The sequence below is a fragment of the Gadus macrocephalus genome, chromosome 18, assembly GCF_031168955.1.
Source record: "Gadus macrocephalus chromosome 18, ASM3116895v1".
Classification (NCBI taxonomy): Eukaryota; Metazoa; Chordata; class Actinopteri; order Gadiformes; family Gadidae; genus Gadus; species Gadus macrocephalus.
In genome coordinates this window covers 12,528,991-12,553,490 of record NC_082399.1, presented here as the reverse complement: position 1 = coordinate 12,553,490, position 24,500 = coordinate 12,528,991, and the positions used below count along the sequence as shown (strand labels likewise).

General features: G+C 45.5%; 2 protein-coding genes across 6 annotated transcripts; one reads left to right on the top strand and one right to left on the bottom strand.

Moving 5' to 3' along the window:
• Window positions 1-1,130: 1,130 nt before the first annotated feature.
• LOC132446175 (testis-expressed protein 47) lies at window positions 1,131-8,658 on the bottom strand. Of its 3 annotated transcripts, XM_060036325.1 has the most exons (9): window positions 7,464-7,843; window positions 6,880-6,952; window positions 5,993-6,096; window positions 5,714-5,772; window positions 5,189-5,267; window positions 4,887-5,009; window positions 4,499-4,646; window positions 4,191-4,246; window positions 1,131-4,031 (listed from the first exon to the last, which is right to left on the bottom strand). In XM_060036325.1, the coding sequence occupies exons 1-8, from the start codon at window positions 7,620-7,622 to the stop codon at window positions 4,209-4,211; spliced, it is 783 nt and encodes a 260-aa protein (XP_059892308.1). In that variant the 5' UTR covers window positions 7,623-7,843; the 3' UTR covers window positions 1,131-4,031; window positions 4,191-4,208. The 3 variants fall into 3 exon arrangements, with proteins under 3 accessions (XP_059892308.1, XP_059892309.1, XP_059892307.1); XM_060036326.1 differs by lacking the exon at window positions 7,464-7,843 and adding an exon at window positions 8,490-8,658 and having other exon boundaries at window positions 1,131-4,246; XM_060036324.1 differs by having other exon boundaries at window positions 1,131-4,246.
• A 195-nt stretch (window positions 8,659-8,853) lies between these two features.
• On the top strand, window positions 8,854-24,201 carry ndel1a (nudE neurodevelopment protein 1-like 1a). 3 transcript variants are annotated; one of them, XM_060037058.1, is made up of 11 exons: window positions 8,854-8,871; window positions 9,031-9,205; window positions 10,696-10,792; window positions 13,089-13,242; window positions 18,600-18,748; window positions 19,331-19,467; window positions 20,062-20,235; window positions 20,947-21,041; window positions 21,300-21,445; window positions 21,644-21,678; window positions 22,966-24,201. In XM_060037058.1, the coding sequence occupies exons 3-11, from the start codon at window positions 10,707-10,709 to the stop codon at window positions 22,974-22,976; spliced, it is 987 nt and encodes a 328-aa protein (XP_059893041.1). In that variant the 5' UTR covers window positions 8,854-8,871; window positions 9,031-9,205; window positions 10,696-10,706; the 3' UTR covers window positions 22,977-24,201. The 3 variants fall into 3 exon arrangements, with proteins under 3 accessions (XP_059893041.1, XP_059893040.1, XP_059893039.1); XM_060037057.1 differs by lacking the exon at window positions 21,644-21,678 and having other exon boundaries at window positions 22,969-24,201; XM_060037056.1 differs by lacking the exon at window positions 21,644-21,678.
• The last annotated feature ends 299 nt before the right edge of the window (window positions 24,202-24,500 follow it).

Here is a 24,500-nt window from a genome sequence, read left to right as displayed (position 1 = left end):
CCCCCTACAGGAACGCCATCGCCATCGTCCAGACCACCTGCAGCAAGGCCGAGTCGGAGGAGGAGGAGGAGACAGAGAGCACAGTGCTATGACGTCACAGGCTGCCCGCCCACCACCACGATCACAACCACACACTGCTAGCGCGGCACGCGAAACACCCTCCCTGACCCCTCGTCCACAACGTTCCAACGTAGGGCCCCCTTCGTCCCGGCTAAAGCACACAGGGCTATGAGTGGCTGGAGAAAACATCATCGATTCAATCCCATAGAAAAACTGCCATTCTCATTCACTGTATCCGGGATTTTTATAAGTTCAGACATTTGCACGAAGGGAATTTCACCACAACCTCTGTGTTGTGCGTCTACTGGATCCTTGGTTTTATTCGGTGTTTATTTTTGATTTAATTGAAGTTATTGTCTGCCGTTTTATTTTTGCCTTATTTGATTCTCATACAATACATTTGCCTTCAACCGCATGCATGTGTAACACCGAAAAACAGGCAGAACTAAGGTTTGTTTTGTGTGGAGGGAAGAACCGCCTATTGTCGTGTACATCTGTCATTCCAAATGGTGGGCTCTTGTCTCGCGTTCATTCGAGATTAACCGCCATCTTTCAAAGCCATCTGTAGACCCCCCCTCTCTCCCCCTCCGTCGTCCGTCCGTCCGTCCCCTCGTCGTGGATTCTCGAGGTGGGAAGGGTTCTGGGAGACGAAACGGTTCAGTCCAAACGCCAGTAGCGCCTGAGCCTTTAACTGTGAGCGATGCCCGTGTGCTACAGTGTCTTGGAAAGTGTGTGTGTGCGCGCGCGTGTTCGTGTGAGTGTCGTATTTAGACGTGTCTGTGTCTGTGTGTGTGCGTGTGTGTGTGCGTGTGTGTGTGTGTGTGTGTGTGTGCGTGACGTGTTTTCTATCTGTACTCTATGATGTTTGCACAGTTGGTGTCGTAAAACATAAATGGGGAATGCATGTTTTTGAGCGTAATAAGGACTTTCACTGATGTTCTGTAGGTGTTTCCATCGTAGTCAATCAGGTTATCAGTCACTGAATATTTATTTATAAGGGACATTTTCCGAGGACATGATATGATTACTATGGACAGTAATAGTAATCAAATCATATTTTGTAAGTAAGCCTACAGTAGAGCCATAGCGATGAACCACCCCTTCACATACACAGAATGTATTGAACTGTATACGGGAAGCGGAGAACCGGGCTTTGATCTGCAGAAGAATCCAAATATTCGGTGCCTCGTTTGGAAGTCACACTGGAACCATGTCTGCATGAAGTACATAAAACACAGTCACTAATAAGAGACATGAATTTACAGAGGCTTGACTGGACCTGGAAGCGGCCAGACAGAGGCGTCTCTCCTGTCTTTAGTTTCGATGCTTGTCTAAAGAAGCGGCCCCCGTTCTCTGGAGGGGCCCCTCTGGCCCATGGTACAGCTTACAGACGGAAGATGGGGGGGCAACTCTGCTAGGGCAATGCAGTGTGGAAATCCTTCTCCTGTTGACGGTTAATAGGAAACTCTAGGGAACAACGTTTGATCAGGAAAGTGTACAAGTGTTTATTTTGCAGAGAGTATTTATACAGATATATTTTGAATAGTTTATACTTGGTCGTTGTCGTTGATTAACCACCAAGCAAGACCAAATCAACTAACTGACGTTCGCAGATACAGAGACGGGGAATGTCACCGCGGTGACATCGCAACCTTTATACTCCCTGAAAGGTTAACATGAAAGAGGATTCAGAGAACTGGCCATGATTTCGAAAACGTATGCTTCTGTGAAATTCTCAGTGGATGTAACGTGCACTGAAACCTTAATTTAAAGTCAAAATATGAAGATCGTTCATAGAGGTAACCATGTTTTCCTGCAGCAGCCGCTGTGTGTGGTGGTTGTCTGCCTTACGTCGGACCTGTCTGATCCAGATGGACGGCACGTTAACGTGTTTCTGGTGTGTGCGCTGACCGCGTAGACCGTTTCGAAGCCCTTCTTGTTGCCTCAAAGCTGCAGGGCTGATGTATGGTTCTGTCTTGGACATGATTCACAGGACTCTTGTTCATACGATTTCCTCTGTACATAAATGTAAATACTTAGAGGAGAGGGATATATATATATATATATATACATGTATAGTATATACTATGGAAACCTGAATTTGACACATTTAGCTTTTTTTGGTCTCAGCACAAGCTTTCAGATAAACATTCTACAATACTGTACATTTATCAGAAGCAATTATAATAGGGTATGGCACTGATATAGATAGCAAGATTAAGATCTACTTCACCGACTCACAATAGAAAAAAAAGTATTATTCAGCGTAGAGCAAAATCATCAACCAGTTTAGAACAAATTTCAAATTGCAGAATCTTTTATTTGTATTCATTCACAACTGACAGCAATTACGTTGTCCACCCAAATATTTGAAGGGATTTGACTAAATATATTTTATACAATTTTATTTGCAGACATTTTCTTTTATGAATATAGGTAAAACAATTCCCTGGTGAAATAGTCCTTCAAAACAGTGACTGTTTCCAGACGTTGAAGTTTGGAGCCTTCAATGATGGAAATGAGTCATTGTTAAAAGCCTGGGTCTCTTTTGAAAAACTGTATTGTGCTGTTTGTTATCCAGTACAAAAGAGGATTACTATTTAGGCCTGTAAATACTCACTTGACCCAACTTTACGAGCAGTCATTCTGTTAAACAGAGATCGGCATTCACCAGATCCAGAAACATTTTCCTGTATTGTAATTTTTTTAAAGCATGCCCTTTTAAAGATGAAAACAAAAAATAAATCAAAGGCTATTTATTGAATAGGTGGAATGTACTGTGGACATGGGTAAAAAATAAAAGTTCACCCCATAAGTGGTTGTCATGGGGATGTTGTGTTTTGTCAGTGTAGTTTTTACGTTTCAAATGTGGGGAGGGATATTTGATAAAACTGTGTTGTGGCACAATCTGGGAAACGTTTGGGTTAGACATTGTCCTCTTTGTACAAAACAGCAGCATGCCTTTTGACCATGCCTATCAAACATGTCTCATTCTTGTGCCCAGTATGTACGTGTGCTTGTATTTATTTTAAACGAGACAAACAAAAACCCGTGCAAAATTCAGCCCATAATTCTGTGCTCCGCTGAGCTGATCCATGCACACTGCAGTTTCCATGGGAAACGCCATCTTTTACTCCCCGTCTGTGAGAATTTGCAGAATGCTGAGCAAAGCTCGACTAGTATCTTCGTATGTACGATCAGTTTACATTTTCACCGAACACCAGAAAGTTCTGTAAATGCTGTACGTTGCTATCTAATGAAAATCGTATTCCTTCCCGAGCTGCAGGCCATTACGAGTACTTCGGTTGATAAGCAACAAACAAACACGAACTAAAGATCATGTTTTCTGTAAACGGCGTCGTGAATTTGTTTGCTGGACTGTCTCCTGGTTCTATCATCACAGGTTCTTTTCTTACTGTTTATTTTCTACCATCTCACTGGGGCCAAAATAAGAAAAAGGAAATAAACTACGGATTGAAGGAACATTTTAGCCCTTTGTGTCAAACTCTGGACTCGTTTTGACGAGTAGAGATGGTTTGCTTGAATATGACAAATTATACGTGGAACACAGTGTACTGTACGATCAAAAAAAGAAGCCTCATTAGAATGTTCAACCTATTAAAATGTTTTTTCTATATACATCGTCTGTGGTTTGGTCTGAGTTGCTTGTAGACGCATTCATTGGGCGTGAGGGACGACATTTAAACAAGGCGGCAGAGCATATCACACTGAGTGACTGCATGAAATAAAACGTACCTATATATTCACTGTTAGTCAGTTTGGGTAAAAGCGTCTCGTAAATCACAAGTGTACTACTATATACTAAAATATAAACACTGACAAGATAACAGCAAATCCACTTTGGAACAGACAGTATAAAAGGCCACCTAGAAGCTATCGCCCTCTATTGGTACTACCACAGCAAACTCACATTGCATACCAGGTGCAACTCTTCAGGCCCAATAATACATCTGTAGAAAGTACACAACCCACATTTGTCTCAGTGTCACCCTGGATTGATCGTAAATAACAAATTCAATAACGACACAGAGGAGAAAATGATGTTACGTCTGCGAGATAACATCTGATTTGTTTTAGGAGGTACAAGTAACATGCATGAGGATTCATACCTTTAAAGACCAAACATGTTACACGGTGGTTGCACAGCTGCTTCCAAAAACGTGACCTTGTAAACAGAAAATATCCATATTTAGTTATTTCCTGACAGTTGCTTCATTTGGGTTATACCTTATCACACAAAAATCTTAAGACATCATCCATATCATTATTGATGATCTTAATCATCATAATTCAAGGTTTATGCGTCTGCATGCTTGTCTGACTGATCTTCATATATTCGTATTCCCTATACATTAAATATGAATTATGCCATGAGTGCATACAGAAGGGGGGGCGGGGGGGGGGGGGGTGCTCCTACCAGAGTCCATGCAGATGTTGAGAGGAGAGTGGTAGGTCTGCAGGTACTGCTGGGGGCTCAGCAGCTCTGGAGAGGCCAGCAGGCGGATCAAGACCTCCTGAGGGACCACCAGCTCTGGAGCCTCCTCCAGGACCGAGCCCGGGAGAGCCTACACAGAACCAACGGGAGGAATATGTTGATCACTTATATGCGTTGTTTTGTGTTCGTATTTTAATACATTTTTGACCTTGACCGACCTTAAAAACACGTCGTTTTAGATTTCATTGTTTTAGATTACGGTAATAGTTAAAGTCATTTATGGACGTAAATGTTAATAAAACATATCCTAGCCTAAGGTGCCGGCCTTCAGGTTTTTATTATGTTTCATTAATGCAGACGCATTAAGCACCTCGCTGGCTATTTCGAGGTGGGTGCCTAGCTTCAGAATCATGGAGCGGACTGTGTCAACCAGGGCGTCTGTGCTCTCTCCTTCAGCCTCCTCTCCCAGGGTCCGGGTCTGCATCGTCAGCACCTTCCATCAACCCATCGGTCAGTCAACGACATCAAGTCAAACGTCAGACTACGCATCAAATCATCAAGGTGAATATCCGTCCATCCATCCACCGATCTATGTATTCTAAATAAACGCTAGATATTGCATATAAAGACAGGAGTTGGCAGAAGAGAAAATATAAAAGACCCAAATCTAACCTTGTAGCTCCACTGATGGAAGAGTCTATTCGGCAGGTCATGTGACATGAGAACTACCTTTGCAGTTTCCACCTGACGGCTGGAGAGAGGGCATTGATAGCATTGAACACATATTGCTCCACATCCATAATTGAAGAAATTCAGGCCCAGAACTTGTTTTTCCAATGGTGACCATGGCGATCCAGGTAGACCAATGGGTTGCTTGTCTGGCCGTAACTACCCTTTACACTATTTCCTAAACATTCTTATACTTCCAGTTAAGTAGCCTATTATTCCCTGAATTAGTTTTTACAATCACTTAATCACAGAATTTGGATAAATTGCATAGGTAACATTATACTGGATCACCGCCATCACAGGCAATATTGATTATGAATGAATTATTCATTATCTGCAATGTATGCCAGTTTTGCAGGCTAATATCCTTTCTTATTCTGGGTTTGTAAGATGAATCAAACAGATGAACTTGCATAAATCACCCAGTATAATGTGTTACTGGCCTCAATTAAAAGAAATGATCCTTACCCCTCTTCTTGTAGGTCCTTAAGGTTCTGCAAGAGAGACACCAACACCTCAGAGGAAGACTAGAGGAAAGAACAAACAAGAGACATGATTAGAGTGTACCGTCGCAGTGTTTAACCTTAATGTAACCCTACATCTTGATCCCCCAGCGGACACATTGGTTGGGTGGCTAAACCTTTTAGAATCTTTGGAAACCATGACCACTATACGTTTGGCCCTCCCCACTAATCGATATGGCCTTCAGATGCAGAAGGCCCTCTGTAGGTTTTGGTGCGAGCTCACCTCGATGACGTGGAGCAGGCAAGAGGGATACATCAACAGAAGGCCGCTGATGCCTTCCACATGGTACTGCCTCTGCAGTCGCAGGTTCAGCTCCTCGTAGTGGGCTTCACAGAGAGAGACATTTAATTAGTGCTGGATAACGGGGGAAATAACGCAAAGAAAATGTATCGTGCAGATAAAAAGATCCACACAAATCTTGATGGAGGGACACCTTTTCCCGCTGGTGAGACATAACATGTCGTTCCATTTGAAATGCAGTTTTGTCTGGCTTTCCTTTGGTTTTATTGGACAATTTGAGTGTCACAGGTCTTACAAGTTGTACGTTTTACGCGTTGGAGGTGTGAAGGCAATAAAGAACATTCCAGACAAAGGTCCGGGGAAAAATGTCTTTCGGTCAGAGTATCCCATATCTCCCATGTACCGACTGCTACTCAAACTGAATCGTTACCTCTAAAGGTACAATATCTCTTCAATCATTTTAAAAGCTCACATTAATAAGTCAGTGATAATTCACAATATAAAAGTAAAAAGGTCAAAAATGCTTTTGACCTTGTTGGATCAAATGAGGAGCAATTAGTTATTCCATGAATTCTTGATGTTTATTAGAGATTAAGATTACGGTTCAAGCGAACCCAAAACATTAAACCAGACATGTACACGTCCCGGTAACGTTAACCTCCAGGCGAAGACAACGATTAAGGATTGATTAAGTGAAATAGTCCACGGCCAGACGAGCGACGCTGTGGTCTAGGATGCTATTGGAGGGAAGGGGATCTCTTTAGGTGATACATTGGAAGACATCCATCCCCTGGTTGGAGAAATAACGCAGAGTGGATTGATGACTGATGGGCCTTTTTAGACGGCGGTTCTGAACAGAACTGGCTGACCTCCCAGCTTCTGCCTGTCAGCGAGGCTCTGCGGGAGGGCGGCGATGACGATCAGCCGGTGTAACAGGAACTTCTGTGGAGACACAGAGGAAGGCTTTTGGAGGCGCGGCGCCAACACATCCACAAGGTAGCAAAGGGAACCGGAGGATAGAAGGGATAGAGTCGCTGAGGCTGGGAGCTGGCAAAGGAGGTGACGGACCCCACAATCGTACATGCACACACACGGACTGGCGCATGCACGTGGGCGGGCACACACACGCACGCACACACACACACACACACACACACAAACACAAACACACAGGCTCTTTTTTTTTTGTTTGTTCCATTTCACACCATCAAATGTTGGCACATTCCATTGACAAAAACGTTTTTGCAAAAACATGATCTATTTACCACATAAAGCACTACTACAAATGAAAAATAACAACTTGTCATTATGCAGGCTACCCTACATTGTGACCCTGCAACAATGTTTTTATCTGACAATATTCAAATACCTTTACCACACCATTCACTAAATATGCTTTAGTCAGCGAACAGGTGAAATGGACCTTTCGCCTGATGGGAGAAATCTTACGAACCATATCTTCTTCTGAATGGGTCAGCCTCCTGAGAGTCATACACTGGTGAAACAAACTAGTCCCCTGCACCTCCTCCTCCGGCTCCTGTTTCTCCTTCTCTACATTTTGCAAACAGTTTCTCTCCGGCTGCCTGGCCGCCCTCCTCGTGCGTCTCTCCATCCCAGTGAGCGGGTGAAGGAGTGCAGCCAGAGTGGGTGGTAGCCAGGCTCCTGTCACTGTTTACGCTTGGTCCATGGAAGCCTATATCCTGGAGACCTGCAACCATTGTTCTCCCTATTGCAATAAAAACCTCCTGGACCCACACACGTGACACTGCCAGTCGTGGAGGGCGTGCTGTGTGCTTGTAAACGTGTGTGTACTGTAAATGTGTGTTTGAATCGGTGCTTATGCATTTGTGTGTGTGTGTGTGTGTGTGTGTGTCTGCCTGTATCTGTGCTTATACATGTGTCTGTTTGTGTGTGTCTGTCTGTATGCCGGCTTACACATTTGTGTGTGCGTGTGTCTGTCTGTATGTGTGCTATCTATGCATTTGTATGTTTGTGTGTGGCTTTCGGTAGGCAGGCTTATTCATTTGTGTGTGAGTATGTGTGTGACGTCACTGACGTGTGCGTGTGTGTATGTTCATATGGTCTCAATTATACGGTACTCAAACTGTTTGTGCCTTATGCACGCCCACTGCAACATCAAACTGTAGGAAGGGCTTGCGGCTCTCCTGGGACGCTTTGATAGGCTCGTCATCGGAACCAGAAAGAAGTGTCTATGACAACGGATCACGTTCTGTACTGGAAGTATTTCCGGTGATTGTAAATCCCTGCCATCCACCTCCAGTACACTGGTTTAATGTTAAGGGAAACTGTGAAATGTTGGTAGTCTTTCTAATTGGTTTAACTTGTTAATGTGATTAGCCTTCTGAATCATGGACCCATTAGCCAGAGGCCTTATCTGCAATGCAATTGTCTTTCTAAAACGCAAATGATAATATCAATGAATTCTGCCCATAAAATACCAAGGGCCACCGCCACAAACCTTTCTCATTGTCCTGTAATATTCTTCAAAGAGTGAAAGTCTGTCTGTAAGGGACGAGTTCCAGGCTTTTAAATGACTTTTATCACTTCGTAGCGGTTTGGAAGTCATGGCTGCCAGTGTTAGAGTCAGTCGATTAGTAACTACGGCAACCAGCCCCGCAAAAAGGCAGTCAACGGTGTCCGTTACAACGTAAAATCAACGTTTCTTGAAAGAAAAAATACAAAAAAATAAAAAATAAATACAAGACTCACACATTTGACTTCAAACAACGTGTATGTCATTAAGACACTGGAAACGTGAACCCATCTCTCGCTGTGATATAATACGACTGAAACCAGCGTTGTTACTCTTGACGGCCACCAGAGGACGCCACATTGCAGAGGTAGGACCAACCAGTTAAACAGTGAACGGTTTATATGAATAAACCGGTTCATGCGCAGCCCTGTGATTGTGCGCAGAAAACGAGCAACATTGACGCCTTCGAGCAGCGCGGATGTGTTATAAAAACGAGAACACACCCTCTTCCACGTTCTGCTTTTAGTGACGAAGGCTGCGCATCATCGTCCCGGGAGATCAGCTGAGCCGCCTGAACAGCCCACCTCAGAAAGCGGAGCGGCCAGGCAACACGGCTAGCTGCTGGTATCTGTCAACACATCTCAGAGCAGAAAGAGACACCATGGACTGAGCAGGACTGAAGTTGAAGCTGACATGTTTAGGTAGGTGCTAGTCCTTTATCTGGAGATGATACTAATCCAACCGTGTTCAGGGCAGGGGAACCATCCTGTTTGTCCTCAGCCCTATAAACGGGCCCGACGATGTGATGAGCTGGCTGACCAGCTAGCTGGTCGGTGGGTTAGCAACACCTGCCAGTCTCTGGGATGGTTTTAATTCCAGGCGGACGAACAAACAGGGTTGCTTCGTGTGTAATAGGTATGAAGATGAGTATTACACGTTAAGTATCGTCCTGGCAACAGTCTCAACACAGCTTCTTCTGATTCTGAGTCATGACTGTTATTAGGACTCCGTTGTACGCTGGTTTATACTATAGCCACATCAAATGTGTATCAAGGGTCGGATTGTAGTCGTTGCTGTTCTTGAAAACCCAAACTCATCTAATATCACGTTTAGTTTGAAGTTGCGAGCATTTATTGTCTAGTACGTTTCGAGCTATACAGACAAGAACATGACCCGCCTCCCTTTCACTGTAAAAACTGATGTCATCACAACTTGAACTTTAAGTGAAAGCATCAATATTGATTCATGACGCCCCCAAAAACATGTGTAGCTATCCTTTCCTCTCATATAAATAAGCAGCCGACAACAGCTATTTTTAGATGCCTTGTTCATCATTCTGGTTTCACTGGCTTTCTACTAATAGCTGGCGTGTGTGTCTGTGTTAAAGGTCTCTATAATTACAAATCCCTGTGATGAATGGAAATCAAGGCCACAGCCTTCCTTCTGTCTACGTTCCTGTTTATCCATTGTTCAACTTTTTTGCATTACATTAGCAGTATTCTTTACGGTGCTGTGATAACTAGACTGGTCATGTTCATTATTGTGGTAAATATATTTAAGGCTTCTGGCTAGTTTGAACACTATGTTGCCCTACCTCCATTGGCCTTAAAAAATGAAACCAGTCATTGCGTGATAGAGCTTGCATGGTTTTATAGCATGATTGGGGAAGCAATTGCTGTCGTATCAGAACTTTCTGTTAAAAAAGGCCTTTTATAGACACCTGCAAATAACTGTAATAATGCAGACCTCACACCAGAGATGGTAATATTCAGAGTTTGACGTTCACGTTCAGTAACCTATTTGTCATAAAACAGTTGAGGTTCTACACCTGCTTATGTGATTCTGCCAGAAATTGTAAAGACCCTACTCTATCTAGGAAAAACTGACAGCTTCAGAGAACTCTAATCAAATGACATGTGACTCAAAATGGGTGCCATTAAGCATCACACACACTGCACACGCCTGGTACTTATTTAAAGGTCAAGTGAGAGATGTATTCTAGTCCAAACTTAACATAGTTGTCGTGTAACAACAAGAGGCACAGCTATAGGAAATCTCCCCCTATGCTTCGTTAGGATGTTGATGATGAATCTTGCAATCACATTGATTGACGTATTTAGAATCTAATGTTGTCACAGCAGTGTGTCACATCAGTCTATTCATCCTCTGTCCTTCTCTCTGCCTCTCTCAGATTGATTTGCCATGGAAACGGACATGATACCCAAATTCTCCTCGAAAGATGAGGAAATCGACTTCTGGAAGAGTCTTTCCCTTAAGTACAAGCAAAGGTCAGTCGCTCCCATAAAATCTAACTTGTGTTGATGTTGTATTAATGTTATAGTGTGTGTGTGTGTGTGTGTGTGTGTGTGTGTGTGTGTGTCATAAATGTTCTGTGTTACCTTCAGCTGTTTTGTCTATAATTAAATGACGTCATCATTGGCAACGGACGGAAACAGACCTCCCACAGTCACTGTGAAAGATGCATCTCTCCCGGGTATGACCTCGGGTCCGGAAGGCGTCTCTGTGTAGCGTCATCAGTACAACTCTCAGTGAAAGGACAGTAAAGGGAGAACCACTTTGACCCGTCCCACGTCTAAATTACCTTCAGCAATTCAACCAAGTTGTTTTCCTAGATTCATTTTCTATGAACTTTCTTTTTCTTTTTCTTTTTTTCCTATTAAAGTTCAGATCCTGTTTCATTTTCTATATGTAAACAAAAGACACACATCTATGAATGGGCTTATGTCACGCTGGGTCCATGTGTTGCTGAACAGCTTGGACTCTCCTGGTCTTACACTCAATGAAATGATCTGCGGCGGCCCATTCTCTCAGCTCATCACACATAATGCCACAGACTGGGCCACGAGGGGATTAAAACACAGTGGGGTCAACCACACACCCAGCATGAACGCTTGGACTTACGCTCTGGTGTCTAGGTTTTGTTGTAACCCAGTATAGCCTTCATGACCCAATACTATTCCCCCATTCCACTCCCGCCTCCCAGGTCACATGGTCATTGCAGTGAGCCATTGCTATTTTTAGTGTGGGGGGAATGTGTTTACGTGTGTGAATGTGTGCGCGCACGTGCCACTTGCATAACAACCCCTACTCCTCATTACAGCTGACCGCTCACAATGTTGTTTTGAAAGTGCAGTTCTAGGAACTTCAGTCGGTGCCCCATGCAATGGACAGTATCTCAGTTCCAAAAATAAGGGGCTCTCTGACCTGCTTGAGGGACATTCCAAAACACTCTCCACGGGAAGGAAGAGGGTCACTACTACCGTCTGCATAAACACTTGAGGGAAGAGGCTGCTTTAATGGATGATGATGATTACATCATGGGGAGATTGTGACTCTATTCTGCCTATCCGGCCGTGCGTAGCTGACTCATTGTTCCAGCACTGCCAGGAATGACCTGACACTGAGGAGGACCTAACACTCATGACACCACTCTGCTTTCTGTTCAGGATTAAAACCCATGCAGAGAGTGTGTCTCCGTCACATCCATGTGAAACATCTCATTTAGTTACAGAAGAGGGGGGCTTTTGTTCACTCAGCCGTTTCCGGGGAGAGCTCGAAACTGGTCCTTTGTTAGGGAACTATTATCATTGCCCTTTCGGTCATGATTTAGTAAAAGACCTAGCATGTTGCACTACTTTACAGTTTCATGTCATAAATAAGTAAAAATGTACTGTCGTGAAAAAAAGCTAACTACCATCCTCGCGTATCCTAGTGTCCTCCCTCTATAGTCCTGGAAAAGTTACCTATGACAATTCCAGCTCACAAACATTCATGCGCTAGTCTAGCCTGAGCAATGAAACGAGCAAAGAGCCAGAGAGTGAGAGTAATCCACACCAAAACTAAAAACACATCTTTAAGCAGAAAGCAAATCCTCCTGACAAATAATCACATCATCACACAAGCGGTATGTGTAATCAGTAGAATAAATAGACACATAGACAATGGCCCGGGGTGCGAAACGCATGACAGCAGACAACTCAAACAATCCCAACACTAATGCTTTTGTGTTGCGGCTGCCATCGTGAAGTGAATGGCAACAAAATCACGCCCAAAAAGCTATATCCAGTTTATTGGATTCATGTGACAAAACTTTAGTTAGCGTTAACAAAGCTCGACCATTTAGGGGGAAGATATGATTGGTCAATTTTACTGTCATTTTAAATTATTCTCATGAATACTATTACTCGACCTCTGTTAAATGATAGCAGGCCCACCAATGACAGAGCTGCATAGCATTTCCTTGCCAACAACTGCAGAGTCAGCATCATTCAGATGACAAAGGGGCTCCTTTCATTTAACCCTATACGTTCCAAGACCACTTAGAAAAGGTAGTTTTGAAGGGTTTATTTCCTCAAAAACCTTTTTGTTTGGATGTTCATTGTAAAATAATGATTTCATAAAATAAAAGGAGAATATAAATATATGGCCTGTAAAGCCCTTTGAGACTGTACCGGTGATTAAGGGCTAATCAAATGTAATTGAGTATCTGAGGCTCTCTCTGAGGGCCTAGAGGGCCCCGACGGTTCCTCTCTGGAGATAACACGGGCCCTTGCTGTCCCACAGCTTCCAGGAGGCCCAGGAGGAGCTGCTGGAGTTCCAGGAGGGCAGCAGGGAGCTGGAGGCCGAGCTGGAGGCCCAGCTACAGCAGGCCGAGCACCGCCTCAGGGACCTCCTCTCTGAGAACCAGCGCTTCAAGAACGACCTGGAGTCCCTGAAGGTAACTCGCCGGGCAGGGGAGGGCTCGCAGGTTCAAGAGGTCTCACTTTGTCGGTGGCAGATATCCCAGGCACTTTGTATTTGATTGTAAATTAATTAATGCTTTTTAGAAATCGAAATGCAAGCTGAAACTGCCCTACCAGCCCCAAGGTGTCGAATTACATTCTTGTAAAGGTATTCGTATTTGGAGAAAACGTGAGCATAGCATTACGCCACACATATCAATGGTATGTTATGTGTGTTATTATTTCTGATTATAATGTGATACACATAGTAGGCGTCCGGGTGCAGCATGTGTAATTGCCTGCTTGCTGTGTAACCAAACATTGGCATTAGGACCTGAATACTCATTCAGGTGCACAGGCTTTTCCTTTGAGGAATAATAGCTCCCCTGGGTGTGTTTGTATTCAAAACCCTAACAGAGGGCTTATGTTCATAACCCAGTGAACAAATGTGCCCCACGCTGTATCAACACGAAGCACATCCCCTCGCCTTCATCTATACCGTTGAATTTTATATTTTATAGGCTATGTTGGGGGTTTTATATTGTAACTGTCGTCTATCTTCCCATGTCCTTGAGCGCGGGAGGGAGTAATAGAGCAATATCTCTAACATCTGCTGCTCCTCCATAAGCCCTCCATCATTTCTATCGCTTTCTATTGGAGATGGCGACAGTTACACCACAGACCCCCACACATCCAGACTCCTAGTAGAAGGAGACACCGTGTGGGGTGTCTGGGGTGGTGGGGGAGGAAGAACCAGATAGAAATATCCTGTCCGCTCACCCAGGCTCCACCCAAAGCACGCGACAGGTCGCTGAGTCAATCACTGAATGAACACGGTACAACGCTGCGGTACAGAAACGATGAGCCTGAGAGTCAGAAGTCTGTGTTGGACGTTTATAATGCTGTAAAGCTGCCTCGACACATTTGGGATGACTGCTACTGTGGGATTAATTTGTAATCTAAATGGAAATCTGATGCAGCTTCAGGGGGGGTCTAACAGTTACCTCTGCAGCCCGAGGCCCCAGAGGTAACTGTTAGAGCCCCCTGAAGCTGCAAGGGTATTGCATTCTGAACCGGCTGGATGGCTCCCTCCTTTATTATGCATCGAGACTCCCTGGGGTGAATATTCCCCCCCCGTGCGACCTAGCTAGAGCGAGGGAGGGAGGAGCAGGTATCTGTGTCTCTTGTGTGCTTATTACGCTACCAGGCAGTAGGGGAAATATGTCCCGCGGTAATGAGGGGAAAAAAGCCGTCATCATGAAACTCCACCCTCCATTGTCATTAGTGGAGGAAATGCCAGGCTGATGGCGTGGAATTTGGGTTAGGGTGGGGGCGAACACGAGCTGTCTGGGACCGGTCTGCTTTGATTCAGATTCGATAACAGAGGAGCGCATATATATGGTCTGCATTTATGGTCTGCATTTATATAGCGCTTTATCTGTAACCAGTGGCCACCCAAAGCGCTTTACAATATTGCCACACAATCACCCATTCATACACACATTCATACACCGACAGCGGAGTCAGCCATGCAAGGCGACAGCCAGCTCGTCGGGAGCAGTTAGGGTTAGGTGCCCTGCTCAGGGACACCTCGACACACGCTAGGAGGAGCCGGGGATTGAACTAGCAACATATATATATATATATATATATATATATATATATATATAGGTCAGGCTGAGCGCAGCAGAATCCATGGAGCCGATTGTCTCGTTGCTCCAAGAAAATAAGTGGGTCATATTCTACTTCCCCATTCCTCCCCCCCCTTTTCCTGAGGATGGTTAAAGGGGGCTTAAAGAAATGTCTGGGCCCCTTGAAATATGGATGATCTGAAATCTGGGTTAAGATGCAGTCGAGGCATTAGGGTCCGTTCCATGTGAGGAGGGGTTTGATACATCCCAGCTAATCTTCCGTGAGATGGCTGCATGGGCGCTTATTTACTGCCATGAAATTGACTTGAAGGGAATGTCGAGTGGCTGCCGGAGAGAGGTGAGGCATCTTGGCACATAGTATTGGCACAGTCGCCGTATTGACTGCTTCCGCTCCGATTTGTCGACGGCCCCGCCATGATGGAGAGGCCTAGACTGGCCGGTACACAAACACGAGTAAAAAGGGAGCTCGGGTTCTTCTGGAGGAAAAGCCCTGAAACGTTACAGTGGAGTGTGTGTGGATGATGGCTGGTTTAGGTAGCCTCACCTGGCCGAGTCTGATTTGACGTCGCTGGGGATGGGAGGGGCTGCACACCTGTTGCGCATTGAATTATCAAGGTGGACAGGTTAAACAAGCCAGCACCACCACACCCACTGGAGCACCTGCACCATATATCATCATCGGCAAACCCTACAATAAACCGGCTTTTAACAGCACCACCCTTCATTCTTGTGTTTGGAGAGGCCCAATAAAGTCACCTAGGTGGAGTGTAGCAATGGTTTGCAATGTTTGAGTTACATTTCTAAACCGATTTGGTTTTTATATGGCCAAGGATTTATGATCTCAGTGGATTGCAAAAAATGTTTTGTCTCCCGTTCCTTTGAATGTCGATGAGAAGGCTATATATCTGCTGAACGACAAACCCTGATGTGTATGCAAGGGCATTGTCCACCTGGCCACCAAAGCGGTTGGTAGGTAGCCATGGTCATAACTGTATGAACTGAGAAATGCTGAGCGTAGACGAATTCCAATGGAAACAAAGCAGCAAAAAGATCATAGGAACTTATGCCATGAACTTATCAAATGAACCGAAGCTGCATCATTTTAAAAGAACTCTGGGATCAAAGAGGCACTTTAAAATTGTGAAGCTTCTGTTTGTATGATCTGGAGGGGTGTGCCATCTTTCATCCCTGTTAACATATCAAGTTTTCCCAGCCTCTCAACAAGAACTCTCATTTCCATTGACAAAGCCTGTAAGAAATGATGTTCATTATGTCAAAGAGCCTGTCAAAAATATATTTAATTTTTTTTTTTGCATCAACTGAAAGCATTTTTATCATCACCATAAACACTATCATTTTTACTCTTCCCATCAATCATTCACCTTATTTCTAAAGTATAAAGGATTGACTTTTGGCAGCATGCCCAGTAAACTTTGATAAGAGAACAATGTTGACATGTATTACCTAAGTGAATTCAGCCGTTGCTTGACAGTGTTTGGACGCTGCTGTCTCAGAGTCATCCGCGCCAGGGGCACCTTCTGGGAGTTAATGGACACATGGTCGTCTGTGACCTTGTTGTCAGCATTCAGTCCACCTTTTGCCTGTTCATCCTCCACATGAGCAACGTAGGTTTGCCTCTAACATAGTCCTGGCCAGCTTCAACATGTGGCAAGAGTCCATCTTACCAGTCACTGGATGGCACGAGGGGTAGGCTGCACATGCTAACATTGAAGGCGATGCCCATCTGTTGTCACCTCAGTGGCAACATCCGTCTCATTCCATCCCCCACGTCTACGTTCAGATTGTACCGGACATGTTATTTGATAGCCATGCTTAGCTGGGTCATCCTCTTGTGTTTTTTTAACAACATGTACAACATCGCCAAGTTGAGGCCAAGCATCCAGACAACACAAAAATAAGTTGCGTAATGTTTTTGAACCAGAGCAATAAAGTAACATGAAGAATATTTTGGATGTGTATCCCAATGTATCTGGATATGAGAGGTGCAGATGGAGAGGCTCTCAGATAGTGATATGCTTCTGGAACATGCAGGTGGAGGGTACGGGCAAATGCCCTCTGGTCTTTTGTGAGCTCATGACCCTGTTTTTTTGACCAGCCTATCGGATGATTTGAAATTCTGTCAGCACAGACTAATAAGGAGGTGCTATTGAAATAATAACCAGCAAGTCAAACGTAGATGGGAAGTGTAAGCATAGAAATCTAGGCCTCGATATCAGCTCTACATTCCTCCCCTGAATACCTTTTGAGAAGACCATGCACCATGACCTTGGCCCTGCCCTCTCGGTCCTTCCCGTTCCTCATCTTCCACTCCTGACTCTACTACACCCTAGCCAAGGCGTCACTGAGTCTGGCCTTTGGACCAGTGAGAGAGGCAGGCAATGCTTAAGAGTGGTCCTAGTAGAAGGAAGGATGGAAATGTTTTGATCACGTCACTCACAGACACCGGTGTTTGGCGCATAGCTAGTACTCTCCAGCCTTCCTTGAGGCTTGTGTTGTCCTGGCGACCACTGGCTGAAGAAAAAATCTTAAAAATAACTTCAGCAGGGTTAACTATCTCACAATGTAATACAAAATGGATAAATTATATTCTAGATCCTAAATGTTAAGAAAGAAAAGGTAACATTTTCAGGGAAATTGACTAGCTTTATATTCCTTATAGCCTAGTGAAACACCTACTCTTTGGAGACGGGTCGGGACACTGACAGTTGGTTTATCCTGTCCTGCCTGTCCTGGCAAAGTCCAAAGTGCTCACTGCAGAGCACAGAGTACTCACTGGCGGAAAAGCCTTCCCTTCCTACTGCTACTTCCCCCTGCCTCCTCAACTCCTCTCTTTGGGAAGCCTCAAAGTATGAGTAAAGTGTTAGCTTAGTCAGCTAACTACAGTCAGATTCATAATGTCAGTCGCTCAGCCATAACTAGTATAAAACCGGCTGCTCATAAAAAATGGTTTGGAGAACAAGACAAACAGAGAAAATCTAGATTATGGGCAATTTAGTTAATATGTTTTCTTATAAAGTCTCAGCTTTCATAACTAGCTAGTGTTATCGCCAATGTTGACTATTAATATCCTGCCGTTGGTGGCCAACTTGTAAGAACTCAGCATAATGTTATAATGGCCAAATACAACCGAAATCAATTGTTCAGTGTTCCCTGCGAAAGGATATTCCCTGGGATGTGGTTTGGATTGTGTGACTGTTTGTAAAGCCCCAAGCGGCACATGATTGAGGGATCTTTTTTCCCAGGCCAGACTTCTGAGAGATAAAGCATCTGGCAACGATCATAATCAAGCTATCGAGATTCTTATCAACAAAACATTATTGTTCTCCACCTAGATCATAAACCATGAATGACTACAATAGATTGAAATCTATTGAGAAATGTTAACAGTGCTTTTTTTTTTTTTTTATCCCGAAAAAACACAGCGTACCCGGTTACTTGTATTTGTTCACAGACCAGTCTTGGCTTCTCACATATGGCGGCTATCTTGCTGTGCTAGCCAAAGGCCAATGCGGCGTCTATGTATATACAGTATGTGTATGTGAGATTATGACTATAGTCTGCCCAAAATACTCTAAATTGTGATCATTACAGTGTGCATATGTTTTGTCGTCCAAATGAACATGTATGCGTCCTTATCTCCTAGATGAAACCCTAATGACCGATCGATGTTTCCTCTCCAGGAGAAGCTGGAGACGCAGTACTCCCAGAATTACAAGCAGATGTCGGTTCTGGAGGACGACCTGGGCCAGACCCGAAGCGTGAAGGACCAACTGCACAAATACGTACGGGAGCTAGAGCAGGCCAACGATGACCTGGAGCGAGCCAAGAGGTAGGGAGGGAGGGAGGGTGGGGGTGTGTGTGTGTGTGTGTGTGTGTGTGTGTGTGTGTGTGTGTGTGTGTGTGTGTGTGTGTGTGTGTGTGTGTGTGTGTGTGTGTGTGTGTGTGTGTGTGTGTGTGTGTGTGTGTGTGTGTGTGTGTGTGTGTGTGTGTGTGTGACTACCAGCAGGGCCTGTCTAATTGTTCGGGAGTATCCCAATGCAGGCAGTACATGCCATCTGATATGAGGTCACACCGACCTGCCTGTTGTTCCTGGTCATGTTTTCAAAGTGACCCAGGCTGACTCTTGACTGATCAATACCGCTGCAACAAAAGGCGAGGGCCATCAATCCATCCAGGTTGAAGATGCAGAAGTGTTTCCCTGAACAGAGCATGTCTTATTAAGTTCTAGTCATTCTCTGTTCATCAGCACATGTTCTTAAGAGAAAAAGAGAACTTTTTTAGTAAAACTGTTTATTATGTAACGATCGCCTTGACAACCAGCTAGTCTTCATGGGGTCAAAGATAAGATGCATGCAATAAATGAAGCGTTGATACATTTTCTGTTGTATAATCCCCTCCTCCCCCTCCCCAGGGCCACCATCGTGTCTCTGGAGGACTTCGAGGGCCGTCTGAACCAGGCCATCGAGAGGAACGCCTTCCTGGAGAGTGAGCTGGACGAGAAGGAGTCCCTGCTGGTGTCCGTGCAGAGACTAAAGGACGAGGCCAGAGGTGAGCGACCCACCCTGCGTCTCCTCAGACCGCGTCTCGGCACTCGCTTTTAATTATCATCAGCTTGTCCGACATGAGCAGGTTTTAGCAGGTGTATGAACATGGGCCGGCAGTAGCTCAGGAGGTCGAGCGGGTTGACCAGGTGATCAGAAGGTTGCTAGTTTGATCCCCACACCTGGACACTGTTGTGTTCGAGGTGACACCTAACCCGAACTGCTCTCGACAAGCTGGCTGTCGCCGTGTGTGGTTGACACCGCCGTCTGTGTGTGAACGTGTGTATGAATGGTTGTAAGTCACTTTGGACAAAAGCGTCTGCTCAACGCCCTAACTATATATCGGTGTAGCCAGATATATAGATATAACCACTTTATGCATTATATGTTTAAACAACCCGTTTTATTTCTTTTCCTCTCTTAAACTCTGTAGCACTTTGAGATTTCTGAATGTAAAGTGCTCTACAAATTAAATATATTATTATTATTATTATTATTAGCCCTAGCAGTTGAAATCAAACAACCAATTTTGTTACAAACACTCTTGGGTGCCTCCTCTAAGCCCTCCTGTGACACATTTTTTGTGTGCGTGCGCCAACAGACTTGCGTCAGGAGCTGTCGGTGCGAGAGAGGCAGACGGACGGGACCCGGATGTCGGTCCCCAGCTCGCCCACTCAGGACAGCGTCAGGATGGACCCGGCCGGGCCGGCCTCCGTCTCCCTGCCCGCCACCCCGCTGAGCCTGGGTCTGGACAACGCCTTCGCCGGCCCCACTGGTAGCCAACAAGCTGTTGTGTCTCTGAGGAATAAATCCCCTCAAGTCTGAAGTGGAAGAGTCTCTTATTCTAACAGCACCACGATAATAATATCAATACATTGGATGTGAAAGCTCCTTTCAATGTTCCCTCAGGACGCTGAACAATGACACGGCGATGTGTTCAAAGTAGAACAAAATAATCAGGATAGTGCAGTGTGTCTGGCTCCCAGCCGAACGGGTTCCCATCCTGTCATTAGTGACGATGCGATCGGAAAGATAGACATGTTGGTTTAGACGAAAATTTGTCTCGCTACCCCCAGTGCTGTCTTGTGTTTAATGGTTTGTTTCTGTCTCACTACCCCAGTGCTGTGATGTGTTTATTGGTTTGTTTCTGTCTCACTACCCCAGTACTGTCTTGGGTTGAATGGTTTCTGTCTCTCTCTCACTACCCCAGTACTGTCTTGGGTTGAATGGTTTCTGTCTCTCTCTCACTACCCCAGTACTGTCTTGGGTTGAATGGTTTCTGTCTCTCTCTCACTACCCCAGTACTGTCTTGGGTTTAATGGTTTCTGTCTCTCTCTCACTACCCCAGGGCTGTCTTGGGTTTAATGGTTTCTGTCTCTCTCTCACTACCCCAGGGCTGTCTTGGGTTTAATGGTTTCTGTCTCTCTCTCACTACCCCAGGGCTGTCTTGGGTTTAATGGTTTCTGTCTCTCTCTCACTACCCCAGGGCTGTCTAACGGCTGCGGCAGCAACTCGCCACTGACCCCATCAGCAAGGCTATCGGCCCTCAACATCGTCGGGGACCTGCTACGCAAAGTTGGGGTGAGGAGCTGACCATCTCCCCAGGACTACTTCAACAGTCCCCCCCTCCCCCATGGAGGACTGTTCATCTAGTCCGTCTTCGATGACTCACGGTGTCCATTTCCATGCCCATCCAGCCCGCTCTCGAACACAGGCTAGATTCGCTGTTGACGTGAACGACGGCGTGGCGGTCTCCGATGTTAATACATCTTCTACCCGTGAGGGGAAATGCGACCCTTAATCAGTGTCCCCTCTGTCCGACTCTCCGGCGGTCCGCAGGCGCTGGAGTCTAAGCTCGCCGCGTGCCGGAACTTCGCCAAAGACCAGCGGGCGAGGAAGGCGTACGCCATCGAGAACGGCAACATCCTCAACGGAAACACAGCCCCCTACCCCAAGACGCTGCACACGTCCTACTACGACAAGGCGTGAGTTCCCACCCCCCTCACTACCACTTATTGTCGTAGTTGTAGGGTGTTTATGCCCAGTGATATCACATTACTTGTCAAAGTCCCTATTTTTGTTCATCACATTTATATAAGATTGCTGTCTTCAAGCATGTTGCCAAGTCATCGTTTGTTTTATTTTTGTGATGTCGATAAGGTTTTGTTTCCCCCCCTCCACAGGAGAGAGCGTGTCATATTCCCTGCATTGATCCCTGGTAATAGCAACCCCCCCCCCCCCACCCCCACATTGCCCTTCCCCGGTTGGGGCATGTGCATGCCTTCGCTAGCTATCCAAGCTCTTTTCTGATGTAGCCTTGGCTGCTAACCCCCGTGGTGGTGGTGGGTGATGGGGTACTAACCGCTTTCATGGCTTCTGGTCTCGCCGTCTGGGTTGCAGGTTTCCTGTACCTCTGCAGGGGGTAATCTTGTGTTCTTTTCCTTCTCCAGCACGACCATGACTTGACGCATTACACGGCCTCGTGTCAGAGGGCCTCTGCTGCCGATCGATTTAGTTCTGCTGAGATTCTAACGGCTGGAATCCACAGCCGCTCATTTTTGTCACACTGGTTCACGTCTTTTATTTCTGAAGCGTTAAACTCTACTTGATTGTTTGAGCTTAACATGAGGAGAGCTAAACGTGAGCATTGTGTGGAGTTGGATAACTTGCATTCAGTATCAAACCTGCTTGAACCAGCTGGGAAGCACTTAGAATAAGCAGTGCTATTGAAACTTTAGTAAACAGGATACCTTTGGACTTGATCTTGAACTCTGAGTGGACCACTGTGGCTGGGATAGGGTAGGTTATTTATCTATTTATTTGTCTTTCATCGACTTCAGATTGGTATTCAGCCCGTAGAACAATGTTCTACGGGCTGAATCTGCTTATCCAGCCGATAGTCGGGGGTCTGTATAAAGAGCAGAGAGAGGTAGAGAGCGGGTGACAGGGTGACAGGTTAGTGGGCTAAAGGGCTGGATAACCACTGGGCTGCGGGCTGTCTGGCCAGCCTTGGACCTTGAGCTGGGAAGCGGGAAGCGGACAGCGGCCAGTGGCAGTGTGCCTCGGGAGCCACGATGACTGTGAACCGTAGCGGTTCGTCCAGCATGCGAGTCATGGCGGGCTGCTATTGGTCCGCAGTGCATGACCTAACCAATCACCTCACCGTCTGATTCCTGGGGTGTTTTCGTCACTCTTGTACCTCCCGACTTTCATGCTAATACTCCGCTCGTGGTGATTTAGATGGCGTAGGATAAAGACTGGGTTTAATGTTGGACCGTTACACAAATGGGGCTGGAGAGAACTATTCTATACTCGCCTGGAGCTTCATAACTGCGGTGAGGGTTAGGGAGTACTGTTCTATACTCATCGTGTGTGTGTGTGTGTGTGTGTGTGTGTGTGTGTGTGTGTGTGTGTGTGTGTGTGTGTGTGTGTGTGTGTGTGTGTGTGTGTGTGTGTGTGTGTGTGTGTGTGTGTGTGTGTGTGTGTGTGTGTGTGTGTTCCGCAGCAGGCCAGTGAACGGAGTGGAGCCCGGCGTCATGACGGCCATCACCTCTCCTCCGGCCGCCTCCCCGACGGGCCTGGTCCCTCTCGCCGTCTGACCCTCCACCCCCCCCCCCCCTCCCCCCCACACACACCCCCACCACCACGCAACCCCAAACACACGCCACCCTCCACACATCCCCTAACACCTCCACCAAAAATAAACCACCCACCATCCACCACAACCCGTTATCCTTATGTACATGTTACCCCTCCCACTAGGATGAACCCCCCCCCAGCGTCCCGTCCCCCTGTATAGCGCTGGGCATGTGTAAGGCACTGTGGAGCCCCGCCCCCTGGTGCCCCCTCCCCCCTCCGGCACACCGTGTCTCTGTGTCTGCTTGCTGTGGCCCCTCGCACGCTGTCCGGTGCCTGCTGGACCCCTGCTCCCCGTCGGTGTGTGTGTATATATATACTGTATGTGTGCTCTGCTATCGCTGTTCACCGGGCCGCCCAGCTCTGCTGGAACACTGATTCAGAGGCTGAGGGGTGGCCTCTCACCGTCGGCATTTCGTCTGATGTTTCTTTTTTTGCACCACATTGTCCAAGGAGAGCAATATGCAATTCGATAGGGAGTCTCTTGGAATTAGTCGTAAAATAAAAAGGCTACCGTTGTTATCGTCTTCTAAATAGACCTGGCTTCTTCTCACCCGATTGCTTTCTTCAGCAAAGATGGATTGTTAAAAAAGAAAAGTACAGACTATGAATTCTGTGCCACATGAACTGTTGGCTTAAAGGCAGTTTGTCCATCAATTATTAGCCCCAAAACGTCTGACGCTGGGATGTTAAGCTTTAGCCTGGACCTTTAATGGCTAGAGCACAGTGCTCCTGTTATTTATCCAACTATTTATACGTGGAGAGGGAAATAATTGTCAGTTTGAGTTTAAATTGGCCATTCATACTATAACTATATACAGTGGGTGGATAATATTGGTCATATTGATCATTCACACGTACAAACCATTCAGTTTTTTATTTCTCAAGTGGCAATTTTCATGGGATCTTATTAAATTGTTATTCATTTCTGTATATTACATGCAAGTAGAGCACTTTGATGCAAGCACACTTCTTTTTTTTTTATGTAAATTGACCTTATCCAAGTGCAATGCTGCAAATGTGTATTTTATTGTTCATGTTTCTTAATTTATGAAGTTCCTTTCTTGGCATGTTTTAATAAAATGATCCTATCCATTGAAATTGATCAGGTTTTTTTATTTTATGAGAATGAAAAATAAATGTATTGTATTATTTTGCATTTGCTGTGTGGAACATTGCCCTCTAGTGGACATACAAGTATACGTCGGAATTCCCTAAAGCCAGTCAACAAAAAAATATTGTTGGGCGAATTTTAGCAAACCAATGACAAATTATAGGTCGTCAACTTTCAACCTGTTTCTGCAAAGTTTCACTGGTATAGTTCAGCAAGTGTAAAAGTTACACAGTGACTCTACAAGATTGACTTCGGATAAGTGCCGTCGGGCAGAAGGAAACGACCAATGC